Source organism: Erithacus rubecula (assembly GCF_903797595.1).
Source record: "Erithacus rubecula genome assembly, chromosome: 16".
Lineage (NCBI taxonomy): Eukaryota > Metazoa > Chordata > Aves > Passeriformes > Muscicapidae > Erithacus > Erithacus rubecula.
Window position 1 is genome coordinate 5,463,958 of NC_136668.1, and position 23,318 is coordinate 5,487,275.

Below are 23,318 nucleotides of genomic sequence, written 5' to 3' on the forward strand. Positions count from 1 at the left end.
TTGTAGAGCTTCCACAATGTGGCATTCATTCTTGCACAGAAACACAATTAGCCAAAGTTACGACTGCACGTAGCTTTAATATTTCCGAAAAACAGAATCATTGTTTGAAGTAGTTGCCGTTCATGACTGGGTTTCATGATTTACGCTGATAAACCCCTCACTAATTTGCTGTTGTTACACGTGGAATTTTAAGCACTAGGAGTGTACTTTTCAGTTTCGAGTTTTACAGTAATAATTTGTGCAACTCATAGGTACGGCTGGAGTGGCCTACTGATCTCGCTGTCAATCCCATGGACAACTCCCTTTATGTCCTAGAGAACAATGTTATTTTACGGATCACAGAAAACCATCAAGTTAGCATTATTGCTGGACGCCCCATGCACTGCCAGGTTCCTGGTATAGACTACTCTCTTAGCAAACTGGCTATTCATTCTGCACTTGAATCAGCCAGTGCCATTGCCATCTCACACACAGGAGTTCTTTACATCAGTGAGACAGATGAAAAAAAAATTAATCGGCTACGCCAGGTAACTACCAATGGAGAAATATGCCTTCTTGCAGGGGCAGCTTCAGACTGTGATTGCAAAAATGATGTCAACTGTAATTGCTATGCTGGGGATGATGGGTATGCCACTGATGCCATCTTAAATTCACCATCTTCCTTAGCTGTGGCCCCAGATGGTACCATCTACATAGCTGATCTCGGAAATATCCGCATTAGGGCTGTCAGTAAAAACAGGCCCATTCTTAATTCCTTTAACCAATATGAAGCTGCATCTCCAGGAGAACAGGAGCTGTATGTCTTCAATGCTGATGGGATTCACCAGTACACTCTGAGCCTCGTTACCGGGGAATACTTGTACAATTTCACCTATAGCAGCGATAACGATGTCACGGAGGTGATGGACAACAACGGCAACTCGCTGAAGGTGCGCCGGGATGCCAGCGGGATGCCCCGCCATTTACTGATGCCGGACAATCAGATTGTCACGCTGGCTGTTGGCACCAATGGTGGACTCAAGCTGGTCTCAACACAGACCCTGGAGCTCGGATTAATGACATATAATGGAAACAGTGGTCTCTTAGCAACGAAGAGTGATGAAACAGGATGGACAACATTTTATGAGTAAGAATGTTTTTGGATATATTAAGCATACATTTATTTTTCAAATGGTAGTGAGTAGGTCCTAGACTGACCCTGCTGCAATTTGCTGTAGGTTTTTCATTGATACTGAGTAAGGCAGTTGCACCTCCGTCCAGGGTGATGCTGGAAATGGTTAAGGGCTTTGTGATGGCATCAGTTGTGCCAGATCCTTTGGGTGGGTGCTGATCCCCTAAATCCCTGCCTGGGGTTTGAGTTTGGGGCAGCTCATGCCCCCCAGCACAAAGGACAGTGTGCCATGGCCAGAACCCTGGCTTGGTTAGGCTGCTGCTCATGGTCAGCACGGCTGCCCACAGCCAGAGCAGCCCAGCACTCCCCCTGCAGCTCCCACAGAGCTGCCTCTCTCTAGGAACCCTCATGCTGCAGCTTCTTTTGCAGCTCAAATTATCTCTCTTTCTGTTCAGCCTCATATATTACTCATGGTTGTTAAAATGTTGATTAACTTCAATGATTGTTCATTCCTGAGACAAGTGAGGAAATTAGATCCCCAGCTATCTGTCAGACCCCTGGTGTAACTTCCATAATTTGTAGATAACCCAAAAGCACGCTGGTGTTCATGAGCATATAGATTAAATAGACAGAATTTCCTCTTTAAATGAAATTCATCTGAAGGGATGAGGTTCAAAGGTATATTAACAACCTAGAAAAACTAGTCCAATTTTTATTAATATTTATCCTATTTTTAGCAGTCTTATTGCCATTTTTTGATCAAAACAATTTTAAAAAGAGAAGCTAAATGCCATACTGAAAAATGTATTTAAATATGGCAAGTCTGATGCCACATATTTTGTCTGAATTAGTTAATGATTAAAAATCACCGTTCCCTAAATCAGTGAGTAGAAAATAGGAAAAAGGCTTTATATTATATTTTAAATGGCAGGCTTATTTTCAAGGTCACAGACTAGCAATGGCACACACCTCTTAGTCCATTGATGCATTCAGCTTGGCCACCTGTTTTCTGTGTTTAGAGAACACGAAAGAAAAGCAGGAATGGAAGGAGCAGCAGTGTGCAGGAAGGGCTGCCCTGCCCAGCAGGGATGCTGATGCTGGTTCCCTTTTGCAGGAAAGCAGTGCCCTCTCGTGGGGCCCTGCATGCCCAGCCACTCATCCTCTCCTCCAGCCTGGGGCTTCACGCGGCCAGGAGCTTATTTCTCCTTCATATTTTGAAAAAATTATTTCCTTACCACAAATTTGTTACACAAATAATTCAGTTACGTGACCGCACAACCTGCTGATTATAAGCTCAAGTGAAATCTCACTGGACTAGACAGAATAAAATTTCATATTACTGCTGATGAGATGTGGATGCCCTTCTAGGAAGATTTTTTTGTTGCTTTTTTCCCTCAATATATAGCTCAAGGTGCAGTCATATAAATTAATTGTTTCTCAAAACACCAGAAATTAATTATAGAAAACTAATAAGTGAAGTAATTTAAAATTATACGTGGAAATCCATAAAACATGAAGAAATGTCATCAAAAAGTTACTGGTTACAAGACTGGTATAATTGGTGTCTGAGAGTCACACCAAGTGATAAGTTTGCATGGTTTATTAGAAAAATTGTATTATGATTCCTGAGGAAATACAGTAAGTAGGGACATTGATGAAATCAGCTGAAAATATCATTTAGTGTGTACATAGTGCTAAAGATTGTTTTTTCCAAGATCAAATAAGAAAAGATGCACAACCTTTGCCTCAGGTCAGTGGAAGTTAAATACCATATTTAGATCTAAACATTACAGCCTGAGGTACTGTCTTAAATAATTGGTAGATTTGATGAGGCAGCAGAAATAACTTTATTTGACTTCATTTCTCCTAGATTTGTACATACATTCTCATAAAGGTAGAGCCCATAGATGAGAGAACTATAAAGACATTATATAAATCAAATATACAAACCTAAACTATTACAGTCCAGTGACTCAGTACTGGTTTATGGGTTCTGTATGTTCTTTGAAATAGCTCCTAAAAGAAAATTCTGTATTCATCATTCTGCAATTTTTTTTTTTGTAGCTATAACTTAATATAAATTGAAGATGAAAGAAGTATTCAGCCAATGAGTCTTTATAAGGACAACAAAATAGCTTTCTGTGCAGTTACATTCATGTATTCATACAGACATAATCAGCACTCAAAATTGTTAATATGGCAGCAGAACTGGAAAAGAACAGAGGTCTTTTAAGTGGGAAAGTACTACATGAGCTAAAGTTCTTATGAAAAATTTATGTCAGTGCATTTATATCAACCAGACGCTGAAGTGCCGTGTTATCTTATCGGGTATATTCCTCTCATTATCTGAAACTTTACCCTGAAAATGCTCTCAGAATTAAATTTACACAGCCAATCTAGGTGTGCATCTGCACATGCAGGGAGTTGCAGACACAAGCTGGTTTGTGTGTGCACACTCCATACGTGAATTCTATAGATAGCATCTGTGCACGTGCATGCAGCTCATTTGCAGTAGGAGCAGCCAAGGCTCTTCAATAATAGAACAGCTACCAGCAGGCTCACATGGGGTAATTTAAGCTTGGCTTGGGCATGAAGCACAGATCTTTGAAGCAGTTCCCAGTGGTATTCATCTTGGTCTAGGGAGCATCCTGAGGGAATGCTGCCGGTTTTTTTCTTGAATTGGTTTTAAAAGGGAGAGAATACAGGGATGTATGTAAGTGTGTGTGGATATGTGGCTTGCCCAGCCCTGTGTTAAGTCAGAAGCTGCTGTTCCTCCTCTCTGCAGTGCTGGATATGGCTCTGTCCTTCCTGCTGCACCCACGAGCTGTCAGGAGCACGACTCAAACCTGAGACTGGGATGCTGGTGGTAAAAATTGCCTGAGGAGCAGAGATGCCACAGTAGTGGCCACGGGCCAGCAGCCCCCAGGCACTGTCACAAGCCCACTGAAGGGATGCACAGGTGCTTGCAGCTACCTGAGAAGGTGCTGAGTGCTGAGCTGGGTCCTGCAGGCTGAGCTATAGGTGTGGCCATGGGCAGCTCAGAGCCACCAGGCTGGCAGAGACAGCCACCAGCTTTGTGCCTGGTGTCACCCAGAGCTGTCCTTGCTGCTGGCAGGGGGGCTTGGTCACAGTTAGCAAAGAGCTGGTGAGCTAGCAGTGGGGACATGCTGTTGTTTGTTGGTTTTTAAGGTACTGGAATAAAGAAAGGTTGTTTGCCCTTGTAATTTTATTAGCAGAAAAACATGGGATGAAGCCTTACTCTAACTGGAGTCAGTAAAAAAAGCTCAGGAGTTTTGGTGTACCCAGAGCCCATCTCATTGGAAAATGTAAAGTTTGTCTTATCAGACCTGATTCATCCAGGGTGAAGCTGTGTCACAGTCTGCAATAGGTAGAGACTGTTTCTGAAGAACACACCTGGTCGATTAATTTTTCATTGTAAATTTTGGTTTTTTACTTAGGCCTGGGTTCATGGCATAAAGAAGTACATAATCATTTAATTCATATATAGTTTATTCTTATTATTCAAATGTCTGGGTGTTGTATTCTGCTGAGCACTCGCTCTGACATTTGAAAAACACCTCAGGAATATGTAATTTAAATTTTGTGGTACATATTATATTAATAATATAATATTAATTCCTGTTATATTAATTTTTAATTTTTTACCATTAAGGTATTTTTAAGATTTTATTTTGATGCAGTGGACAAAGTAGAAATGCCTTCTTTATATATTGGTATCACACTGTGTATATATCATTTAGGTAGTGAATTTTTTATATATCTAACTCATAATCTAAATGGTCTGTAGATGTTCAAGGAGGGTACTCTTGTATGTATTTTGCTAAGTATATCCATCACTTGCTTATAAACCCTTTTAATCTCTAATGTTGCTGCTTTCAAAGCTATGACCAGCACTGAGGAGCACATCCCATGGCAGGGGTAAAACAATCATTTCTTGAAATGGCACTGGAATATTTTCATTTTTCTGCTTCAATCTCTGTACATCCACATCCATATTTACTTTTTAGACTGCCCTTACACTTTGAATAGAGATTTCCAGTGAGTAGCCCACAGCAATCCCCAGGAATTTTTCCTAGGTTAATTAAAAACCCAGCAATGTGAATGAGGAGTTTAAATTAATGTCTCATTTGCATTGCCTAAAGTACATTTGCTGATGGGGAATTTCACCAGCCGTTTTTCTGGAAGTTCACCGAGTGCTGCAGAGTCACACTGGAGACACTCACAGTTTTTTCTAGTTTGTCCTATATAACATTGTCTGTGCTGTAAGATTTGACATCCAAGTGTTCTCTTCATCACTCTGCTGACCATGAAACACACTACATACAGACTCTTAAGGGGCCTTGTTAACCTTTAAGATTTTTGAAATTGTCCATTTTTTGTACTTTTTCTTTTCCCCTGAAAGGCAGATGCTTGGCTGGATCAAGTTATTCCTTTAGCTATTCTTTTGGAGTGCTTTTTGATTTTTTTTTGTGAAGAAATTTATAAAGACTTAACTAAACCCACTCTCATAGATTATCTCAACTTATTATCTTTTTTTTAGTATCTTGCTGATATTATATATCTGTATATAAATATATATGTATATGTGGAGAGAAACTTGTGGATATATTGAGAAAAGTCATACTGCTTAATCTTTCTTTGATCCTGAACTACTTAAATGAACACAATGTATTATTGGTCCCTTTTAGGTCGCATGATGCTTTGTTTTATTGATTTCCTTCTTTGCCTAATACTTCCATTGGTTCTGGTAAGGCTTGTTGCTCCACAGGTGCTTTTTTCCTTCTTCCCCAATATTCAGTTGAATGGGTGCAACCATTTGCAATGGATTTCAAAATCACGTGTTTTGTTTGTTTTAACTGAGGAGCCAATCTGTGTCTTAGTTTTTTAGATAAGCTGAACAGTTCAGGTGGCCTAGTCTGAGGTTTCTGAGTGTTTTAATTGTAAAGCCATGTTGAAAGCTCTGATTTTTTTTTTTTCCTCTTTACAGCCTGCAAGGAACCGAGCTAGCTCCATGATACTAAATGTGCTCCTCTTCTCTTCTGTTACTCTCAGGCAGTGCAATGGATTTACCTGTTCTCTTCCAGGCTTCCTGCTCCCTGCATTTCTGCATTCCAAGGATGACCAGTTGGTTTCAACCTCCACCTAAACTTTTCCCTTTATCTACACAGGACATTTTTTCTTGCCTTTCTGCTCTCTAGAGGCACGTGTGCTTTGGTAGCAGCCGGGTGAGAGACTCTTGCACGAGTAGAGAATTGCAGCAAGCAGAGTGTCAGACTGGAATGCTGATTTTGTTTCAGGTCCCCTTTTCTCACCTCTAAGATCCAAGGGATTGCTTCTTTAGCAAACGTATGCACACAGCTAGAGCATGCTGCAGGAAAGGGGGAAAGGATATGGTTTGATTTCCAGCAGCATTCCTTCTTTCCCCCCTCCTCAGGCTTTATACCTCTAAAGAAATTTAACCCAATAAAATCATGGAAAGTCTTTTATTTTTCTTTTTTTTTTTTTTTTTTTTTTTTATCTTTATGCCTGTGGAGCATTTAACTCATTTTCTAAGGTCTATTCTGAGTGCTGACTGCTGCCCTTTGTGCAACTCCAAACTCTATCCTGTGCTTTTCATCTTTCATCTTTATAAGCCAAAATACTGACCCCAAAATGTAGTTCAATACCACAGATAAGATCTAAATGAAATTATTATGTTGTCAAGATTATGTCTTTTTTTAATACTTTATGGCAAGTTTATTCCTTGATATGTCACTCAAGACCATACTTAGTTTCCACTAAGTATTCAAAAGCAAATGTGCAGTTTATGCAATTGTTTATTGCAGAGTCCATCAGGAGTTCACTTCCTTAGAGTGAAATGCAACTATTAAAATGCAGACTAATTTACTGGTTAGAATTGTTTGAGCCAAATATCACTCAGTATAATCATAATTTGATTAATTTAATAATTTAAAATATGCTAGCCTGGATTTGCACCCTGTAGTTGAGATCAGTAACTAAAAAATATCATTTCATCATTATAGACTCTTTCAAGAACAGAGAAATAGATATGGCCAGGATGTTCTTGAAAATCTGTTTCAGTCTGGGTTTTTTGCACAGATGTGGTGCATTATTAATACATTGGGTATTGAAATGAACATATATCCTCATGCTCTTTTGCTCTCACTAACTTTTCTATTAGCTATGATCATGAAGGGCGTCTGACCAATGTAACACGTCCCACTGGAGTGGTGACTAGCCTTCATCGGGAAATGGAAAAGTCTATTACCATCGACATTGAGAATTCTAATCGGGATGACGATGTCACGGTCATCACAAATCTCTCCTCTGTGGAGGCTTCCTATACAGTTGTTCAAGGTACCAAAACACACTTCTGAGCACACCTCCTAAGCACACACACAGCCTGAGAAAGCAATTCACTAACAGTTGGTGTCATTAGTACATTTATGAGCTGGGGGAAACCCTATAAGGTTTGCAGGAAAAACTCCCATAAAGCTTATTCCCAAAATGACAGGTCTTCAGGACAGGTAAGAGCCATTTTGCAGTCCTGCTTTGTGTCAAGTACAAATGGTCACTATCTGCTGGGGAAGGTTAGTCCTGCCACTGCCTCCTAGGTCAGGGTCACTTCACCCACTTGCATATTTCTCTGTACTTCCCTGCAAAATTGGTTTTGACTTCTGTGCCACAGAGATGCAGCCTGACTGCTGGGTATGGCTGCTGGGGGAGATCCTTCTGGAGAGGCTCAGAGGAAGCCTTCTAGCAGAAAAAATCTTTTAGGTTTATACACTGGCATTAATTACAGTGTAGTGTAATTAATGTAATCAGTGTAATCAGGGCAGTGGATGGTGTGGTGCCAGAGATGGCCCTTCTAAGAACAGTGTTATAGCCCCAGTGTGGCAGGAGGCAGCAGCAACACAGGCTCAGAGTTTGTGTAGAGCATTCCAGCACCACCCAGGCATTGTATCTGATGGAGTGAAGTCAGTTATCAAAGACAGACTGAAAGGGATTTGGTGAGTGATGAGGCTTTTTAATTAAGATATAATGTCACTGGAATGAGAATATCATCATCAAACAATAGTCTCCTCCTGACATAAATGTCAACATTTGTAGACTATTATACCATGACAGCTCTGGTTACAAAGACTTAATTTCTCTTATACCAGATGATTAATTACGTAGATGCTGTCCTTCTGTCAGGCAAATATTGATGTGCTGCTGACAGCTGCACCCTCTGGCACTCCATCCTGGCTGAGAGGGGCCTTGGCTGTGTCAAACAGCTGCAGAGCTGCATGGCCAGAGAAGCACGGGGTTGTTTCTGGAGCCGGGTGTGCACATCAGGCCAGTGTGAATCTGCTGGGGAGGCAGGAGAGGGAACCACTGTAGCTGCCAGCTTGCACTGCTGGAGCCTCACACCTTGAGGATTTAAAGCCAAACTCTAATTCTGTACAAGGCCTCTGCTTGAAGACAGTTTTTAAACAGAGGGAAACAAAAAAGAAGAGGCACTTACTTCTTCCTACTTATAAAGAGTACAGCAATCATCTTCTTTTTCTTTTTGTCCTGGAGTTTAATGCTTTGTTGTTTATCCAGCAGTTCAGTTTTCAGGAGTTTTTGTTTATATCAGAAATAAATTACGTGGTTCAACACATATCACTGTGCATTTTGATTCAGAATTAAGACTGAAGGGAAAAGATAATGAAATAAACACAGTATCTCTCTGCAGGCTCACTGTTACACTACTGTTCTTTACATGAATCAGTAACATCTGTAATTTCCACCATAGTACCACGTAAATGGTAATTGCAGACTGACTTCATTTAACATCAACAGGAGTGCAATAAAAAACCAATCAAATTAAGCTATATGTTTTCTTTATGACTGGAGTAGCTAAATTATTTTCTTTTCATTATTGCTGTAGATCAAGTGAGGAACAGCTACCAGCTCTGTAATAATGGTACTTTGAGAGTGATGTATGCCAATGGCATGAGCATTAGCTTTCACAGCGAGCCTCATGTCCTGGCTGGGACTGTGACTCCCACCATAGGACGATGTAATATTTCTCTACCCATGGAAAATGGTTTAAACTCAATTGAATGGCGCCTGAGGAAGGAGCAGATTAAAGGCAAAGTGACGGTGTTTGGAAGAAAGCTCAGGGTAAGTAGAACCTGTTGTTACAATAATCACCTTTTCCTCTTTGGGCAGAATTTTTTTTTTTTTTTTTTTATTTTGAAGAATAATATTTTTACCTGTTAAAAATGTTAAACTCTGGGATTGTCTTTGGTGTGACACTGTTTGAGAGCACAGTTGGCTGCATGGGATCACCTGCTGGAATCAGCTATAGAGCTTTGTTATTAAAGGTATTCCAAAAAAGATTGGTAAAAATACCTAGAATATTACAGAATCACAGAATCATCAGTGTTAGAAGAGACCTTCAAGATCATTTAGTCCAACCATTACCCCAGCCCCACCATAAGCCATATCCCCAAATGCCATATCCCAATGCCTCTTGAACACATCTACCTTGAACATGATCACTCCACCACTTCCTGGGCAACTTAATTCCAATGCATGAACACTCTTGCAGTGAAAAAACTTTTCAAATATCTAATCTGGACCTCCCCTGGTCCAATTTCAGGCCATTTCCCCTTGTCCTTTTGTCTGAGATGTGACAGAAAGGGGTGACCCCTAACTTGCTAACTCCTTTCAGGGACTTGTAGAGAGCAATTAGGTGCCCCCAAACCAACTTTTCTGCAGATTAAACACCTCCAGCTTCCTCAGCCACTCCTCAAAAGATGTATTCTAGAGCCTCCCCCTGCTTCATTGCCCTGTTGCTGCAAAACACTCTGCCTCTCAAGGGGCTGAGAATCTGAGCACTCACCACTTGTAAAACTGCCAGGGCAGCCTTACCCCAGCTGCTGCTGGGGAGCAAACACAACTGCAGCATTCTGCTGCTGTAAAATCCCCCTACAGACTCACTGAGACAGGCATGTTGTGTTTATTCCCTTTCCCAAATGGCACAATTGGAAAATAATTGCCATAATTACAAAATCATAAGCACAGGATAAGGAAGACAGTCAGGTCATGTAATCCATCCCCTGCCAAATTAAAGATCTGCTGCAGCTGGATTAATCCCATTCTGTGCTTTGCTGGCCTGATTTTCACTGATTTTTTTGACTGGACTTCTTCAGTATGTTCAGTTTTCTAAAAGATTTGAGATACTGGGCAGAAAACAAATGCAGTGCTGATCAAGTCCTGATTCTTTTAGCAATTCTTTCAACATCACTGAACACGAGACACAGTTCAATGTGTTCAGGGCAACATAGTAAATGTAATATATGTGAGCAATTATGTAGTGATTTACAAAAAAAAAATACTTGGATGTTATTTTTTTTGTATTTTCCTATTCTTAGTATTATAATTCCCAGTGTTGAGTTAACAAGTCTTCCCTTATTCTCACAAATGCTCAGAATGTACTTACTGAGGAAAGCAGAAAGGTTAGACAAAAAAAAAATTGAATGAGATTAGCAGCTAATCCTTAATGACTAAACTTCATGGCTGTGTAATTGATTTTTGATGTGTTGACCTGCAGCAGTTGACTGGAAGTGGAAAATAGATCAGCTCTGTATTTTGACTAGGTGTTGTTCAAAATAAAAATAAATAGGATGCTGAAATGCAATTGCAGTAATCCTAACTCTCAATGCTAAAAATTTAATAGACGTACTTGTGGTAATTAGCTGAACACATCTTAGTGCTGAAACCTTGCATGAGATGGGTTTTCTTGCATCATGTTTATCCAAATCAAAACAATGCTTTATCTAGCAACACCTCAGCATTTAATTGTCTGGTGTTAGTTCCTGTAACAATAATCACATATCCATTTAGCTCTTTTAAATGAAAATCACTATGAGATTATCACAGGTTGAGTGGACTGAAAATGAAATTTGAAAACGAGGGAGAAAGCATAGAATTTATTTGCATCTCATTTATTCTAATTCATCTTTATAAATTGTTTAGTGAAGGAAGCAGAGCAAGTGTGGTGGAACGCTGTGGGGAGCAGGTGGCAGGCAGGGGCAGCTGTGGCATATAGTGACACAGGGCAGGGCACTGCTGCAGGGCTGACTGAGCACCAGGGCCACCTCCTGGAGCCCAGCTCACAATCAGTGAGTGGAGGGGTGGGCATTCTTTGGGACTGACTTGCTGGCTGAGGACTTCACTCACAGTAGTGTGAGGAATGTCTGCTGGAGCCCATGCCATTGTGCTTCAGAATGAAAGGGGGCTCATTAAAAAGATGGGGACAGATGTTTTTTTAGAGTCTGTTGTGATAGGACAAGGTGTGGCAGCTTATCTAAAAGAGGGTAGATTTAAAGCAGTTATACAGTGGTGGTGTGGTGAGGCACTGGCACAGGCTGCCCAAAGCAGTGGTAGATGCCCCATTCCTGGAAGCATTGAAGGTGAGGTTGGCAGGGCTCTGCACAGCCTGTTGCAGTTGGAATTGTCCCTGCTCAGTGCAGAGGGGTTGTACTGGCTGATTCACAGCTCCCTTCCAACCCTGATGGGCTGATTGTATGTGCCCTCACACAGGGGTGCTGCCTGAGCCACTCTGCCCATCTGCACTTCAGGCACAACCAGCCACATACTGGAATCTGCACACCTGCCTGGGTATCTCATGAACCTGAAAAGGAGCTGCACTTCATCTTATCCCACTCACTGTCTGCTGCAGTTTGATGCACCACATAGTAGTTTCAGATAAAGTCCTGATAAGATTCCTGTCTGAAGAGGTTTTATTATGGTGCAGCATCATGTTAGTGATTGCTGTGGCCAGACCTTTCCAAGGCACAAAGGGCTCCTCCCTAGAGCCACTTCAGCTGAGGGAAAACCAGATGTGCACATGGGTAGTGAACAGAAGAGAAAGGGTTTGTCAAGTAATCTGCAGTTGTGATCCTTGTGGCAGCTCTTAGTGTTCCCAGGAAGGGTGGGAATTAGTCAGCCTGTTTGGGTTTCTGTATAATTAATATGATACTGCAATCACAGTCTCTGGTTTTACTTATTTTACAAATGCAAATGAAGGCACTGAATTATCCAAGCAGGTGATGTTCATGTGTGCATCTTTAAGTGATGTTGGCGTGTGTGCATAGCTCTTGTGTGTGTAATCATTTTTGAAACCCTACTAACTTTGTGTTCTGTGGCAAAACCAAATAACTGTTATAATGTTTTTGAGAGAAGAGGGGATACCTGGAGTCAGACTTTCTTTCATGCAGACAGATTGCTATTGCAGTTACTGTAATGGAGGGAACAAAACCCAGAAATCCTGACTGATGTATGAAGCTGCAGAAGTTACAAAAAACCAAAACAAATAAAACCCCCAAAGCTAAAATTCAATTCATAATCTTTCTGAAAGACTTTTCTTTTTCTTTTTAGAAAATCTGCTCACCCTTAAGAAATTGGACTATTTCAGTCATACACTAACCCTTTAATTCTATAGCTAAATGTTTTTGAGCAGTCAAAGCTCTCTTCTGCTGATGAAAAGGGTTTTTTAAATGTCTCTGCCATCAAGGTTGATCCTACAAAGCAGGAATAACTAGTTGAGAAACTACTGATGTTGAGTTTGGCTTCCCTGGCTTTATTTTCATTGCAATGGGAGAGCAGAATATGACTTGTTTTGCCCCAAGGTGTTCTAAGAAAAATACTCTTTTCTGTGAATCACATGGCAAGTTGTTGCTGGGATAACCTTTGGGAAAACCTACAGAAAAGAGGGGTTTTTTTCCTAGTAATTGCCCACTGAGGAAATGCAAACTGTTAAAGAGATTAATTTCATTAATGGAAAAAATTAGGATAATGAGCGATAATTTGAAATAATTATTTCTTTACAAACACAAAACTGTATTAATTTTAAATGTGTCTGTATAACTGAATTTCTACTGAGTTGGTTGGGGAGGGAATTGGGTTTACCCCTGCCAGTGAGTATATCTCAGAATTACTTTTATGTCCTCAAGAAAGGCTCAGGGTTAATTTACATATTGTTTGATGTACAGTTTAATTTTGGATAAGGGGAAACATTGCATTATCAAAGCCACTGTAAAATATAAGCTAAAGAACAAATTCCCAGAAATTGATGAATACTTTTTAAGTAGTCATTGCTCTGAAATTATATCTAATTTAAAACCTCCTACTTTATTAATGATGCATCTACAATTAAATTACTTAAGAATCTTTATCAGATTACACCATTAGCCTGAATTCCATGCCTTACCTCCCAGTGAATATATTAAAGTATCTCTCATTATAGCACCCTCACTAGAAACCTCCCAATTTGGCATTCTTATTCTCCTTTGCGTCTGTTTTGCTCTTTTATTTAAAATAAATAAATAAATAAATAAATAAATCTGGCACTGAAACACTTCATGGTCTGCTTTCAATAAAAATTTCAATAAAAAAAATAAAACAAAAGAGGGAGGGGGAAAAAATATTTAACCTAATTGTTTAACACCTTTGCTTCCAACACTAGTAGAAGTCCAACTTTCCCAGCCTGTATGATCCGAATTTTTAAACCCATCCCAACTGAAAGATCTATTGAATATTTGGAAAATAAATGAACAATGCAGTAAATGGATGAATTCTAAGTTATAGTAATTCTAAGCAATTAAAGAAGCCAAGTGGCTGAAAAGACAAAAAAATTTCCTCTGTTGTTGTAGGGAAAAAGGAAAAAAATTATTGTGGGAGTGAAAAAATAAAAGAGAAATAGTAGAAAGTAGAAAAATAGAATACGTAGAAAAATATTCCATGCAAAATTTGTTTCTCTGCACTTTAAGACCTAGGTGTGCAAAATGTCTGTCTGCTCTGACCATAATGGAAGCTTTTTACTGTAGGATATTATCTCTCATATTGCAGCGAGATGGGAAATACCCCAGTAAGACTCAAAATCATTTGAGTACACTACCAAGTAGAAAGCAAAGCTGGTTAACAGGAGCCCCACACTTTCCACAGGGGGTTTCCCTGTTGGGCATCCCATTTCCCTGCTGTAAATCCCAAGGGACAGCGAGCCAGCCCACCCTGAGCACAGCCCCCTTCCCCTGCAGGTGCACGGCAGGAACTTGCTGTCCATCGACTACGACCGCAACATCCGCACGGAGAAGATCTACGACGACCACCGCAAGTTCACGCTGCGCATCATCTACGACCAGCTGGGCCGGCCCTTCCTGTGGCTGCCCAGCAGCGGCCTGGCCGCCGTCAACGTCTCCTATTTCCTCAACGGGCGCCTGGCCGGGCTGCAGCGCGGGGCCATGAGCGAGAGGACGGACGTGGACAAGCAGGGCAGGATCGTGTCGCGCATGTTCGCCGACGGCAAAGTCTGGAGCTACACCTACCTGGAAAACGTAGGTGGTGTCGTGTCCCCTGCTTCGTGATGTGTGAACCACACACACAAACTAGCTGAGATTTGATGTGTCCCTGGTCTCAAAATTCCTAATTTTTCAATTAGTCAAATGAATATGATTAATTCTTCATCAGAAATATTTTGTTCATGGCTTCTGTCTTTTGATATTTTCCTGCCATAGAATGGCAATAAATTAACACAATGAATTGCGCTTAATTAAACCCAAAAATGCATGACTAAACCTGACAAAATGTTCATATAGAAACAGGTAATTCGTCTCTAATTGTTACTTATTAAATGAAAGTATGGTAGTGCATTTTTACTTAGCCTAATTAGCACACTTCAGTCATAAAAGTGTCTTAAATGCTGCAAAACTGCACATTGCTTTCCATTTCCCTTCTTCTTGTTCTAAGTAAATCAGAGCTGATGTTCTCTGCTTAGTTTCTCACATATTTCACAGTAACAGTTGTGAATTACAACTGCTGGCAGAAAGATAAATCAAGTCATTTATCTAACTCCTCTGCATCCCCCAGCAAAAGAAAAAAAAAGGTAAATAAAAACAAAAAGTCCTTCTACAGGGAGGACAGCTCACAGGTTGCTAACCTACACTTTCTCTTGAGCACCAGCATATTGATTTCCAAGGAGCAGTGCCTCTCATCTGACAACCTGACAATATTCCTGAGCAGCTCTGTGCCCCTGGCTAATGTATCTGATTCTCTTTGTACTCATTTAACATTAGTGCCTCTGCAGTAAACTTTTCTTCAGCTGCCTCTCTGGGCTGATAGCTGTTAATGGTCTGCTGTTGTGTCCCCTGCAGTCGATGGTGCTGCTGCTGCAGAGCCAGCGGCAGTACATCTTCGAGTACGACTCGTCGGAGCGCCTGCACGCCGTCACCATGCCCAGCGTGGCTCGGCACAGCATGTCCACTCACACCTCTGTGGGCTACATCCGGAACATCTACAACCCCCCCGAAAGCAACGCCTCCGTCATTTTTGATTACAGCGATGATGGCAGGATTCTGAAAACATCCTTTTTAGGTACCGGCAGACAGGTCTTCTACAAGTACGGGAAGCTATCCAAGCTGTCTGAAATTGTTTATGACAGCACGGCGGTTACTTTTGGATACGATGAAACTACAGGTGTCCTAAAGATGGTGAATTTACAAAGCGGAGGATTTTCTTGTACGATTCGCTATCGGAAAATTGGTCCTCTTGTTGACAAACAAATCTACAGGTTCTCTGAAGAAGGAATGGTCAATGCAAGATTTGATTATACATACCATGACAACAGCTTCCGAATCGCAAGCATCAAACCCATCATAAGTGAGACACCTCTTCCAGTTGACCTTTACCGCTATGATGAGATTTCTGGCAAAGTAGAGCATTTTGGCAAATTTGGAGTTATTTATTATGATATAAACCAAATTATCACCACGGCAGTTATGACGCTGAGCAAGCACTTTGACACCCACGGGCGCATCAAGGAAGTGCAGTACGAAATGTTCCGGTCGCTGATGTACTGGATGACGGTGCAGTACGACAGCATGGGAAGGGTGACCAAAAGAGAGCTCAAACTCGGTCCCTACGCCAACACGACCAAGTACACCTATGACTACGACGGAGATGGGCAGCTGCAGAGCGTGGCAGTCAATGACAGGCCCACCTGGCGCTACAGCTACGACCTGAACGGGAACCTGCACCTGCTGAACCCTGGGAACAGCGTGCGGCTGATGCCGCTGCGCTACGACCTCAGGGACAGGATCACGCGCCTGGGTGACATCCCGTACAAGATCGATGACGACGGCTTCCTGTGGCAGCGGGGCGCAGATGTGTTTGAGTACAACTCCAAAGGGCTCCTGACAAGAGCTTACAACAAAGCCAACGGGTGGAGCGTTCAGTACCGCTACGACGGACTGGGCCGGAGGGCTTCCTGCAAGACCAACCTGGGCCATCATCTGCAGTACTTCTATGCTGATCTTCACAATCCCACAAGGGTAACTCATGTCTACAATCATTCCAACTCCGAAATTACCTCTTTGTACTACGATCTGCAAGGCCACCTCTTTGCAATGGAGAGCAGCAGTGGGGAAGAGTACTACGTGGCCTCTGATAACACAGGCACTCCATTAGCTGTGTTCAGCATCAATGGGCTCATGATCAAACAGCTCCAGTACACGGCCTATGGGGAGATCTATTATGACTCTAACCCAGATTTCCAGCTGGTCATTGGGTTCCATGGAGGGCTGTATGATCCTTTAACCAAACTCGTGCATTTTACCCAAAGGGACTACGATGTCCTGGCTGGGCGCTGGACATCTCCTGATTACACCATGTGGAAAAATATTGGCAAAGAACCTGCTCCTTTCAATCTGTACATGTTCAAGAGTAACAACCCTCTCAGCAATGAACTGGATCTAAAGAATTATGTAACAGGTGAGACTTCTTCATATTTATAATACATAACACTACTGCTGGGAAGCTGACTTGGAAAAGAAATTCAGCTTCTCCTTATGAGCCCTTTGCTCAATATTCACGTCAGGTTTGAGCAATTTTCCTCTTTCAGCTATGAAGAGAACTGGATATTTCTGATTTCTTCATACTGCTCTTCCCAGAATTAAGGGCTCTAAGTGAAAAGCTGTGATGAATTATGGAGGGAAAAAAATAAATATAAGTGTGTGCCCGAATATAAAATTTCAGCACAGCCAAAGTACTCTTCTATTGAACTAGTAGTGTGTTAAAAAGTGTTCATTCTAGTTTTGTATCAAGAAAAGTGAAGTCATATATAGGAATAACTGGTAGGTTGGTTCAGAATCACGAACCAGAGCTGCTCAGATCTCTTTCTTTCAGGGCTACTTTCAAAATTAACTACTGACTGAGTCCATGAGCTCATTATGATTTAACACCAAGAATGGATTTAATTAGACCTCTTTTTCCCATTTAACTTTTAATATGCAAACAGTCTTTAGTCCTTAAAATTAAATCCTTGATGTTTTTTAAGATCATTTCATCCTGAAAGACTAATAAGTGTATGGATTGTGTAGAGCCCAGAAACAAAAGTAGTTTTGATCACATATGTTAGAACTGGGTAAAACTTGTAACCCTTTCTTAATTAGGAATAATTTTTTTTTCACATAGTAACATCACACAGTACTTGAACTAGCTGCTGGCAGTATCTAAAAGAAAAGGTAATTAATATGTCTTCAGAAAAAGCTTTTTTTTCAGAATTGAATATGCAGTATACAATAATTAGAGTAGTGATACCATTTTTAAAAAGGAGCGATCTTAATTTTAGCAGTAATTTGAATTTCAAGAAAAGTGTGCATTTCCTTCAAAGAAAGTCATAGCAAGTTTCATTAGTAGATTGCAGCCTAATAGTAGGTGTAACACACCACAGGTTCCAGAGGAGCTACTTTGCAATTAGGAGATAATGTGATTTGTACCTAATGGTGTGAAAATACTGATGACTAAAATTACCTCACTGTCCTAAATTAAACAGAAGTCCTATTTTCATCCACCACCGTTTGATTTTGATTTTCAACATCATCTTATTGTGTTTTGCTGCATTCTGAAATTGTATTTATTTAATTTATCCATCCACTGGATGAAATCTAGTAAAATAAATTGCATTCAGGGACAACACACACCTTGTAGTCTGTAAAAACACTTTATCTGTGGTGCAAATATTTGTTGCTGTAGGACTAAACAGATTATCTTTGACAAGAAGTGATAATGGTGGCACCTTTGTTGTCATAGTTAAAAAAAAAGAGAACAAAAAAATCCCACCAAAGTCCCTCCCCCCCCCAGTCCATTCTTACTGTTAACCCCTGACACTGCTTTTTATTCACAGGTTTTGCTGAAAACAAATTCCTGTAGCAAGTTCAGTGCTGCAAAGCACATTACCTCAGCAAAATAGTAACTGTTTTGTATATACGTCCTTCTCTGGTTTCTGTGGAATTAGAGCATCTGAGGTGAATTGTTCAGGAGATACCATTTTACAATAAAATAAAATGGAAGCCTTATAAGGAGCAGTAACCCTGTGATGAGCCAAAGGTTCAGGAAAAATACAGTAAGCATTGTGTGATGGGAGATGGGTGCAGATACCTCATAGAGGCAGAGCATTTTACTACTTATTTTAGAGTCAGGATGGCTAAGAAAAAAAAAAAAAAAACTTGTGGGGGAAACAGGCTTTGCCACAGCTCAGTTCACAGAAGTGGCAATGGCAGCATCAGGACCAAGTGAGGAGAGATGGTCACTGGGAAAGACAGGAGAGATTTTTAAGCAAAAATGATAATGAATTTAGGGAACAGGAAATGTAAAATGGACTCATGGACTATTTTTTGTTGAAAGACTTATCATCTGGAATACGTAAATAAAATACATAATTAGTTCTTAATACCTGCTGGGTGAGAGTTATTATTATTAACCTAGTTACTTAGCTTTTACAGCTAGAACTCAGGACAGAGTTTTCATGGTTGAAACCACAATTGGAACTTGCTGAGGTTCACCTCAGAGCTGAGCTGTAACCCTCCCACACAGCTCTTACCTTCCCTGGAGGGATGAGGAGGATATTCTTGGTGCCTAAATTTAGACATCTGATTTACAAATCTAGCTTCTCACTGCATTTAATGGAGCCCCCTGAGATTTGATGACAGCTGATAGAAGTAGGACATAGAAGAGAAGCCATGTCTTTCCCCAAAGGACTTTGCAGGTGTTTTTAGAGTGTTAACCTAATAAAATATCATTATACAATACAGTTTATAGGTTACAAATAGTAGCCACATCAGAAGGTGTCAGAGATGGAACAAGTACTGTATGCTGTAAAATGTTTAGATAATTCATGTGCTCTAATGGAGAAGAATGAAAAAGCTGGTATATCCCTGATGAATTATTTAGGGTAAACTTAACACAGTTTTTCCTGTGCCTGTTCATGGTGATTGCTACAGTTCTGTAAAGTTCCACAGTATAATATTAATTGTGACTTCACTTGCTACTTGAAATTAAGGGTGTCAGTGATGGATTTCCTAATTTTTTTAAATTTTCTCTGTTTGTTAAACACATGTGTTTCTGATTTATCCACTTTCTTTTGATTTTTCAGATGTCAAGAGCTGGTTGGTGATGTTTGGATTTCAGCTTAGCAACATAATTCCTGGTTTCCCTAGAGCAAAAATGTACTTTGTGTCACCACCATATGAGCTGTCTGAGAGTCAAGCATGTGAAAATGGACAGGTAGGCAGAAAGAATAAATTACTTTTTGGGAAAAAATTGCCCCACTCTGTGGATAGAATCACTGGCCCTTCTGTAGTTACAGCAGAAGGCCAAGCACTTAATTCAGTGTAAAGTGCAGTGAGTATAGCTACATTTTATACTAATGAACATATGCCTTTCCTGCCAGCCTTCGTTGTTATCATAATTACAGTGTCATTAGTTTGTCTTTTATTGAGTTATTCCTTGATTAACAAGTTGTAACTCGATTAACTTGATTAGCAATGACAAAGGAGACTTTGTCAGGGTAATTTATCATCTGTTGTACCTTTGGTAAAACCATCCTAATAATTTGTTGCAATAAACTTAGCTTGGTACTTGTTCTACTGGTAAAAAACAGTTCTGCTTCTCACCCTATAAGAGGTTTTCTTACCATGACTTGTCATTTTTCTAGTTAGAGTTTTGATGTGCAACCCCGTGTAACTTCAGTTACAGCATTCATACTTAATTGCCAAGTTAAGGGTGGACAACAGTATATGGGTTTAACTTTTATAATAAATTCCAACCCATTTAATAAACTTCAGAAGAGTATAGGCCAATTCCAAACCAAAGAGTATTCTAAAATACTTTTTGCTAGGCTTACTTCATCTTTGTGGTAATACAATAGAAATCATCATATAAACCTAAATATACCACTTTCTCAAGCTTCTAAGTTATTTGAGAATCTAAACCCCCTCTTCAAGAATTGCTTTGGTGCTTTTGGGCCCAAATTTCATCTATTTTCAAAAAAGCTTGTATTCATAAGCATTTTAGTTATATATACTGGTTGAAATCTCTGGGGAAGAGTGTCCACAAGTTAAATGCCACCGTTTAATACATTGATTCTGTTTGTTTTCAGCTCTGATTAAAATTGTGCTAGACTTAGGTCTTTCTTATTCTTCTACTGGGTATTATATGATTGGCCAAAATTGAAATGTGTGGTGCATATATGCTACAGACAGTGATGAAAAGTACTTTATTTGGTCTTACAGATGGCAGAATAATTTGCTGAATGAGTATTTACCTGAATCTGAGCAAGATATGGATGGTTGGATGGATGGATGGATGGATGGATGGATGGATGGATGGATGGATGGATGGATGGATGGATGGATGGATGGATGGATGGAATGGTCAATGGATGGATGGATGGATGGATGGATGGATGGATGGATGGATGGATGGATGGATGGATGGATGGATGGAATGATGAATGGATGGATGGAATGGTCAATGGATGGATGGATGGATGGATGGATGGATGGATGGATGGATGGATGGATGGATGGATGGAATGATGAATGGATGGATGGAATGATGAATGGATGGATGGAATGGTCAATGGATGGATGGATGATGGATGGATGATGGATGGATGGATGGATGGATGGATGGATGGATGGATGGATGATGGATGGATGGATGGATGGATGGATGGATGGATGGATGGATGGATGGATGGATGATGGATGGATGGATTGATGGAATGGTCAATGGATGGATGGGTGGATGGATGAATGGATAACTGAGGGCGGTCTTCTGTAGTGTAGAATTTTTCTCTGCATGTCTTTCCTTCAAAATGCAAAGCAAAGATCATTATTGGTCTCTGAAATGAGTATGTTCAGATCTGCATCTTCTTTGGTGTTTTCTGTTTTGTTTTGTTTTGCTTTCCCCAGCTAATTACAGGAGTGCAGCAGACGACAGAACGACACAACCAGGCTTTCATGGCTCTGGAGGGACAGGTCATTTCTAAAAGACTACATGCCAAAATTAGAGAGAAAGCAGGCCACTGGTTTGCCACAAGCACTCCCATCGTGGGGAAAGGAGTGATGTTTGCCGTGAAGGAAGGCCGCGTAACCACCGGCGTTTCCAGCATAGCCACAGACGACAGCAGGAAAATCGCCTCCGTCCTGAACGGCGCTCACTACCTGGAGAAGATGCACTACAGCATCGAGGGCAGGGACACACACTACTTCGTGAAGGTGGGCTCGGCCGACAGCGACCTGGTCACCCTGGCCATGAGCAGCGGCAGGAAGGTCCTGGACAGCGGCATCAACGTCACCGTGTCCCAGCCCACGCTGCTGGCCGGCGGCAGGACTCGAAGGTTTACCAACGTGGAGTTCCAGCACTCCAGCCTGCTGATCAACATCCGCTACGGGCCGAGCGCCGAGGCGCTGGACGAGGAGAAGGGCAGGGTGCTGGAGCAGGCCCGGCAGAGAGCCCTGGCCGCGGCCTGGGCCAGGGAGCAGCAGCGCGCGCGGGACGGACGCGAGGGCAGCCGCCTGTGGACGGACGGAGAGAGGCAGCAGCTCCTCAGCACGGGAAGGGTTCAAGGGTACGAGGGATATTATGTCCTGCCCGTGGAGCAGTACCCAGAGCTAGCAGACAGTAGCAGCAACATCCAGTTTTTAAGACAGAATGAAATGGGAAAGAGGTAACAAATTAACCTGCTGTCATCCTTTGCTGGATGAATCAGTAGTCGTAACTGTTATCTCCTCTCCTAAGGAGATGAAGACCTAAATGGGGGCACTAGGCTGAGCTACTCTGGGATAGTAAGTGGCAAAAAAGCTCATATTTTTTGAGTTAAATGCTACTGTTCAAGAGATTAAAAACCACATCCTGAAGTGGACTAAAGCCAGACTGAAAACTCTTAACCGTACAAATTAAAAAGTACCCCTGAAATATTACCCACTTGTTCTGGGTCTAAAGAGAAACAAAAAGAAGGCCTCGTATTGTATTACCTCACTCCATTCACACGTGAGCAAACTAAGAAATCCAAGTGGGCCACTTTCACTAACCAGCTGATGAAACACAGATGATTCAGACTGCTTGTTTGATAAATATCCAAGAGGTTTTCATTTAAAGCAAAATACAGATGCATTTAAAACATGACTTTGGGGTGATTTGTGTGTAGCAACTGGAGGACAAACGAAATGCAAGTGAGAGCGCACTGGAAATAGGAAAGGAAAATATATTTAAAAGTAACAAAACCACACTTGCACTCTGACCCTCCACTTGTCTGGCCTGAAGCTTAACTTATTCAAAGAGGGCAGAGTGTAAAGTTACATTCAAAATGGTGGCTATAAATCACTACAGATAAATTTCATACTCTGTTTGTCTTTGAAGATTTCCATTGTGGACAGTATAACACAGTTACAGGGTGTAGTCTGTTTAGATTCAGTAGTTTGTTGGTATCAGTTCCAGTAGAGCTGTGGGCATTGTGTTACACTATTGCAAATGGGCACCACGTCAGATCACCCTGTACATACATCAGCCAGAAGGCACAATCACTGTTTCAGATTTAAAAATTATTAGTGTGTTTGTTTGGTCGAGAAACTGAGACAATCACATTACAGTCACCACAAAAAAAAAAAAAAAAAAAATTAAAAAAAGGAAAAAAAAGAAAAAAGTCTAATAAGAACTTTGGTACAAGAACTTTTTTGTAATATACATGTATGAATTGTTCATTGAGTTTTTATATTAATTTTAATTTGCTGCTAAGCAAAGACTAGAGACAGGCAAAGATAATTTATGGCAAAGTGTTTAAATTGTTTATACATAAATAAAGTCTCTAAAA

At 40.8% G+C, this 23,318-nt stretch overlaps 1 protein-coding gene across 4 annotated transcripts in view; it reads left to right on the forward strand.

The window, feature by feature from the left end:
- TENM2 (teneurin transmembrane protein 2) overlaps positions 1–23,318 on the forward strand; it is a gene marked incomplete at its 5' end in the record, with an annotated part of 475,212 nt that extends 451,894 nt beyond the window's left edge. For all 4 annotated transcript variants that reach the window (XM_079319918.1, XM_079319917.1, XM_079319915.1 and 1 more), the window contains 7 exons: positions 252–1,126; positions 7,314–7,489; positions 9,048–9,283; positions 14,206–14,502; positions 15,319–16,933; positions 19,596–19,726; positions 21,418–23,318. In XM_079319918.1, the coding sequence (XP_079176044.1) occupies positions 252–1,126; positions 7,314–7,489; positions 9,048–9,283; positions 14,206–14,502; positions 15,319–16,933; positions 19,596–19,726; positions 21,418–22,179 (4,092 nt within the window). In that variant the 3' untranslated portion in view covers positions 22,180–23,318. The remainder of the gene's footprint in view (positions 1–251; positions 1,127–7,313; positions 7,490–9,047; positions 9,284–14,205; positions 14,503–15,318; positions 16,934–19,595; positions 19,727–21,417) is intronic.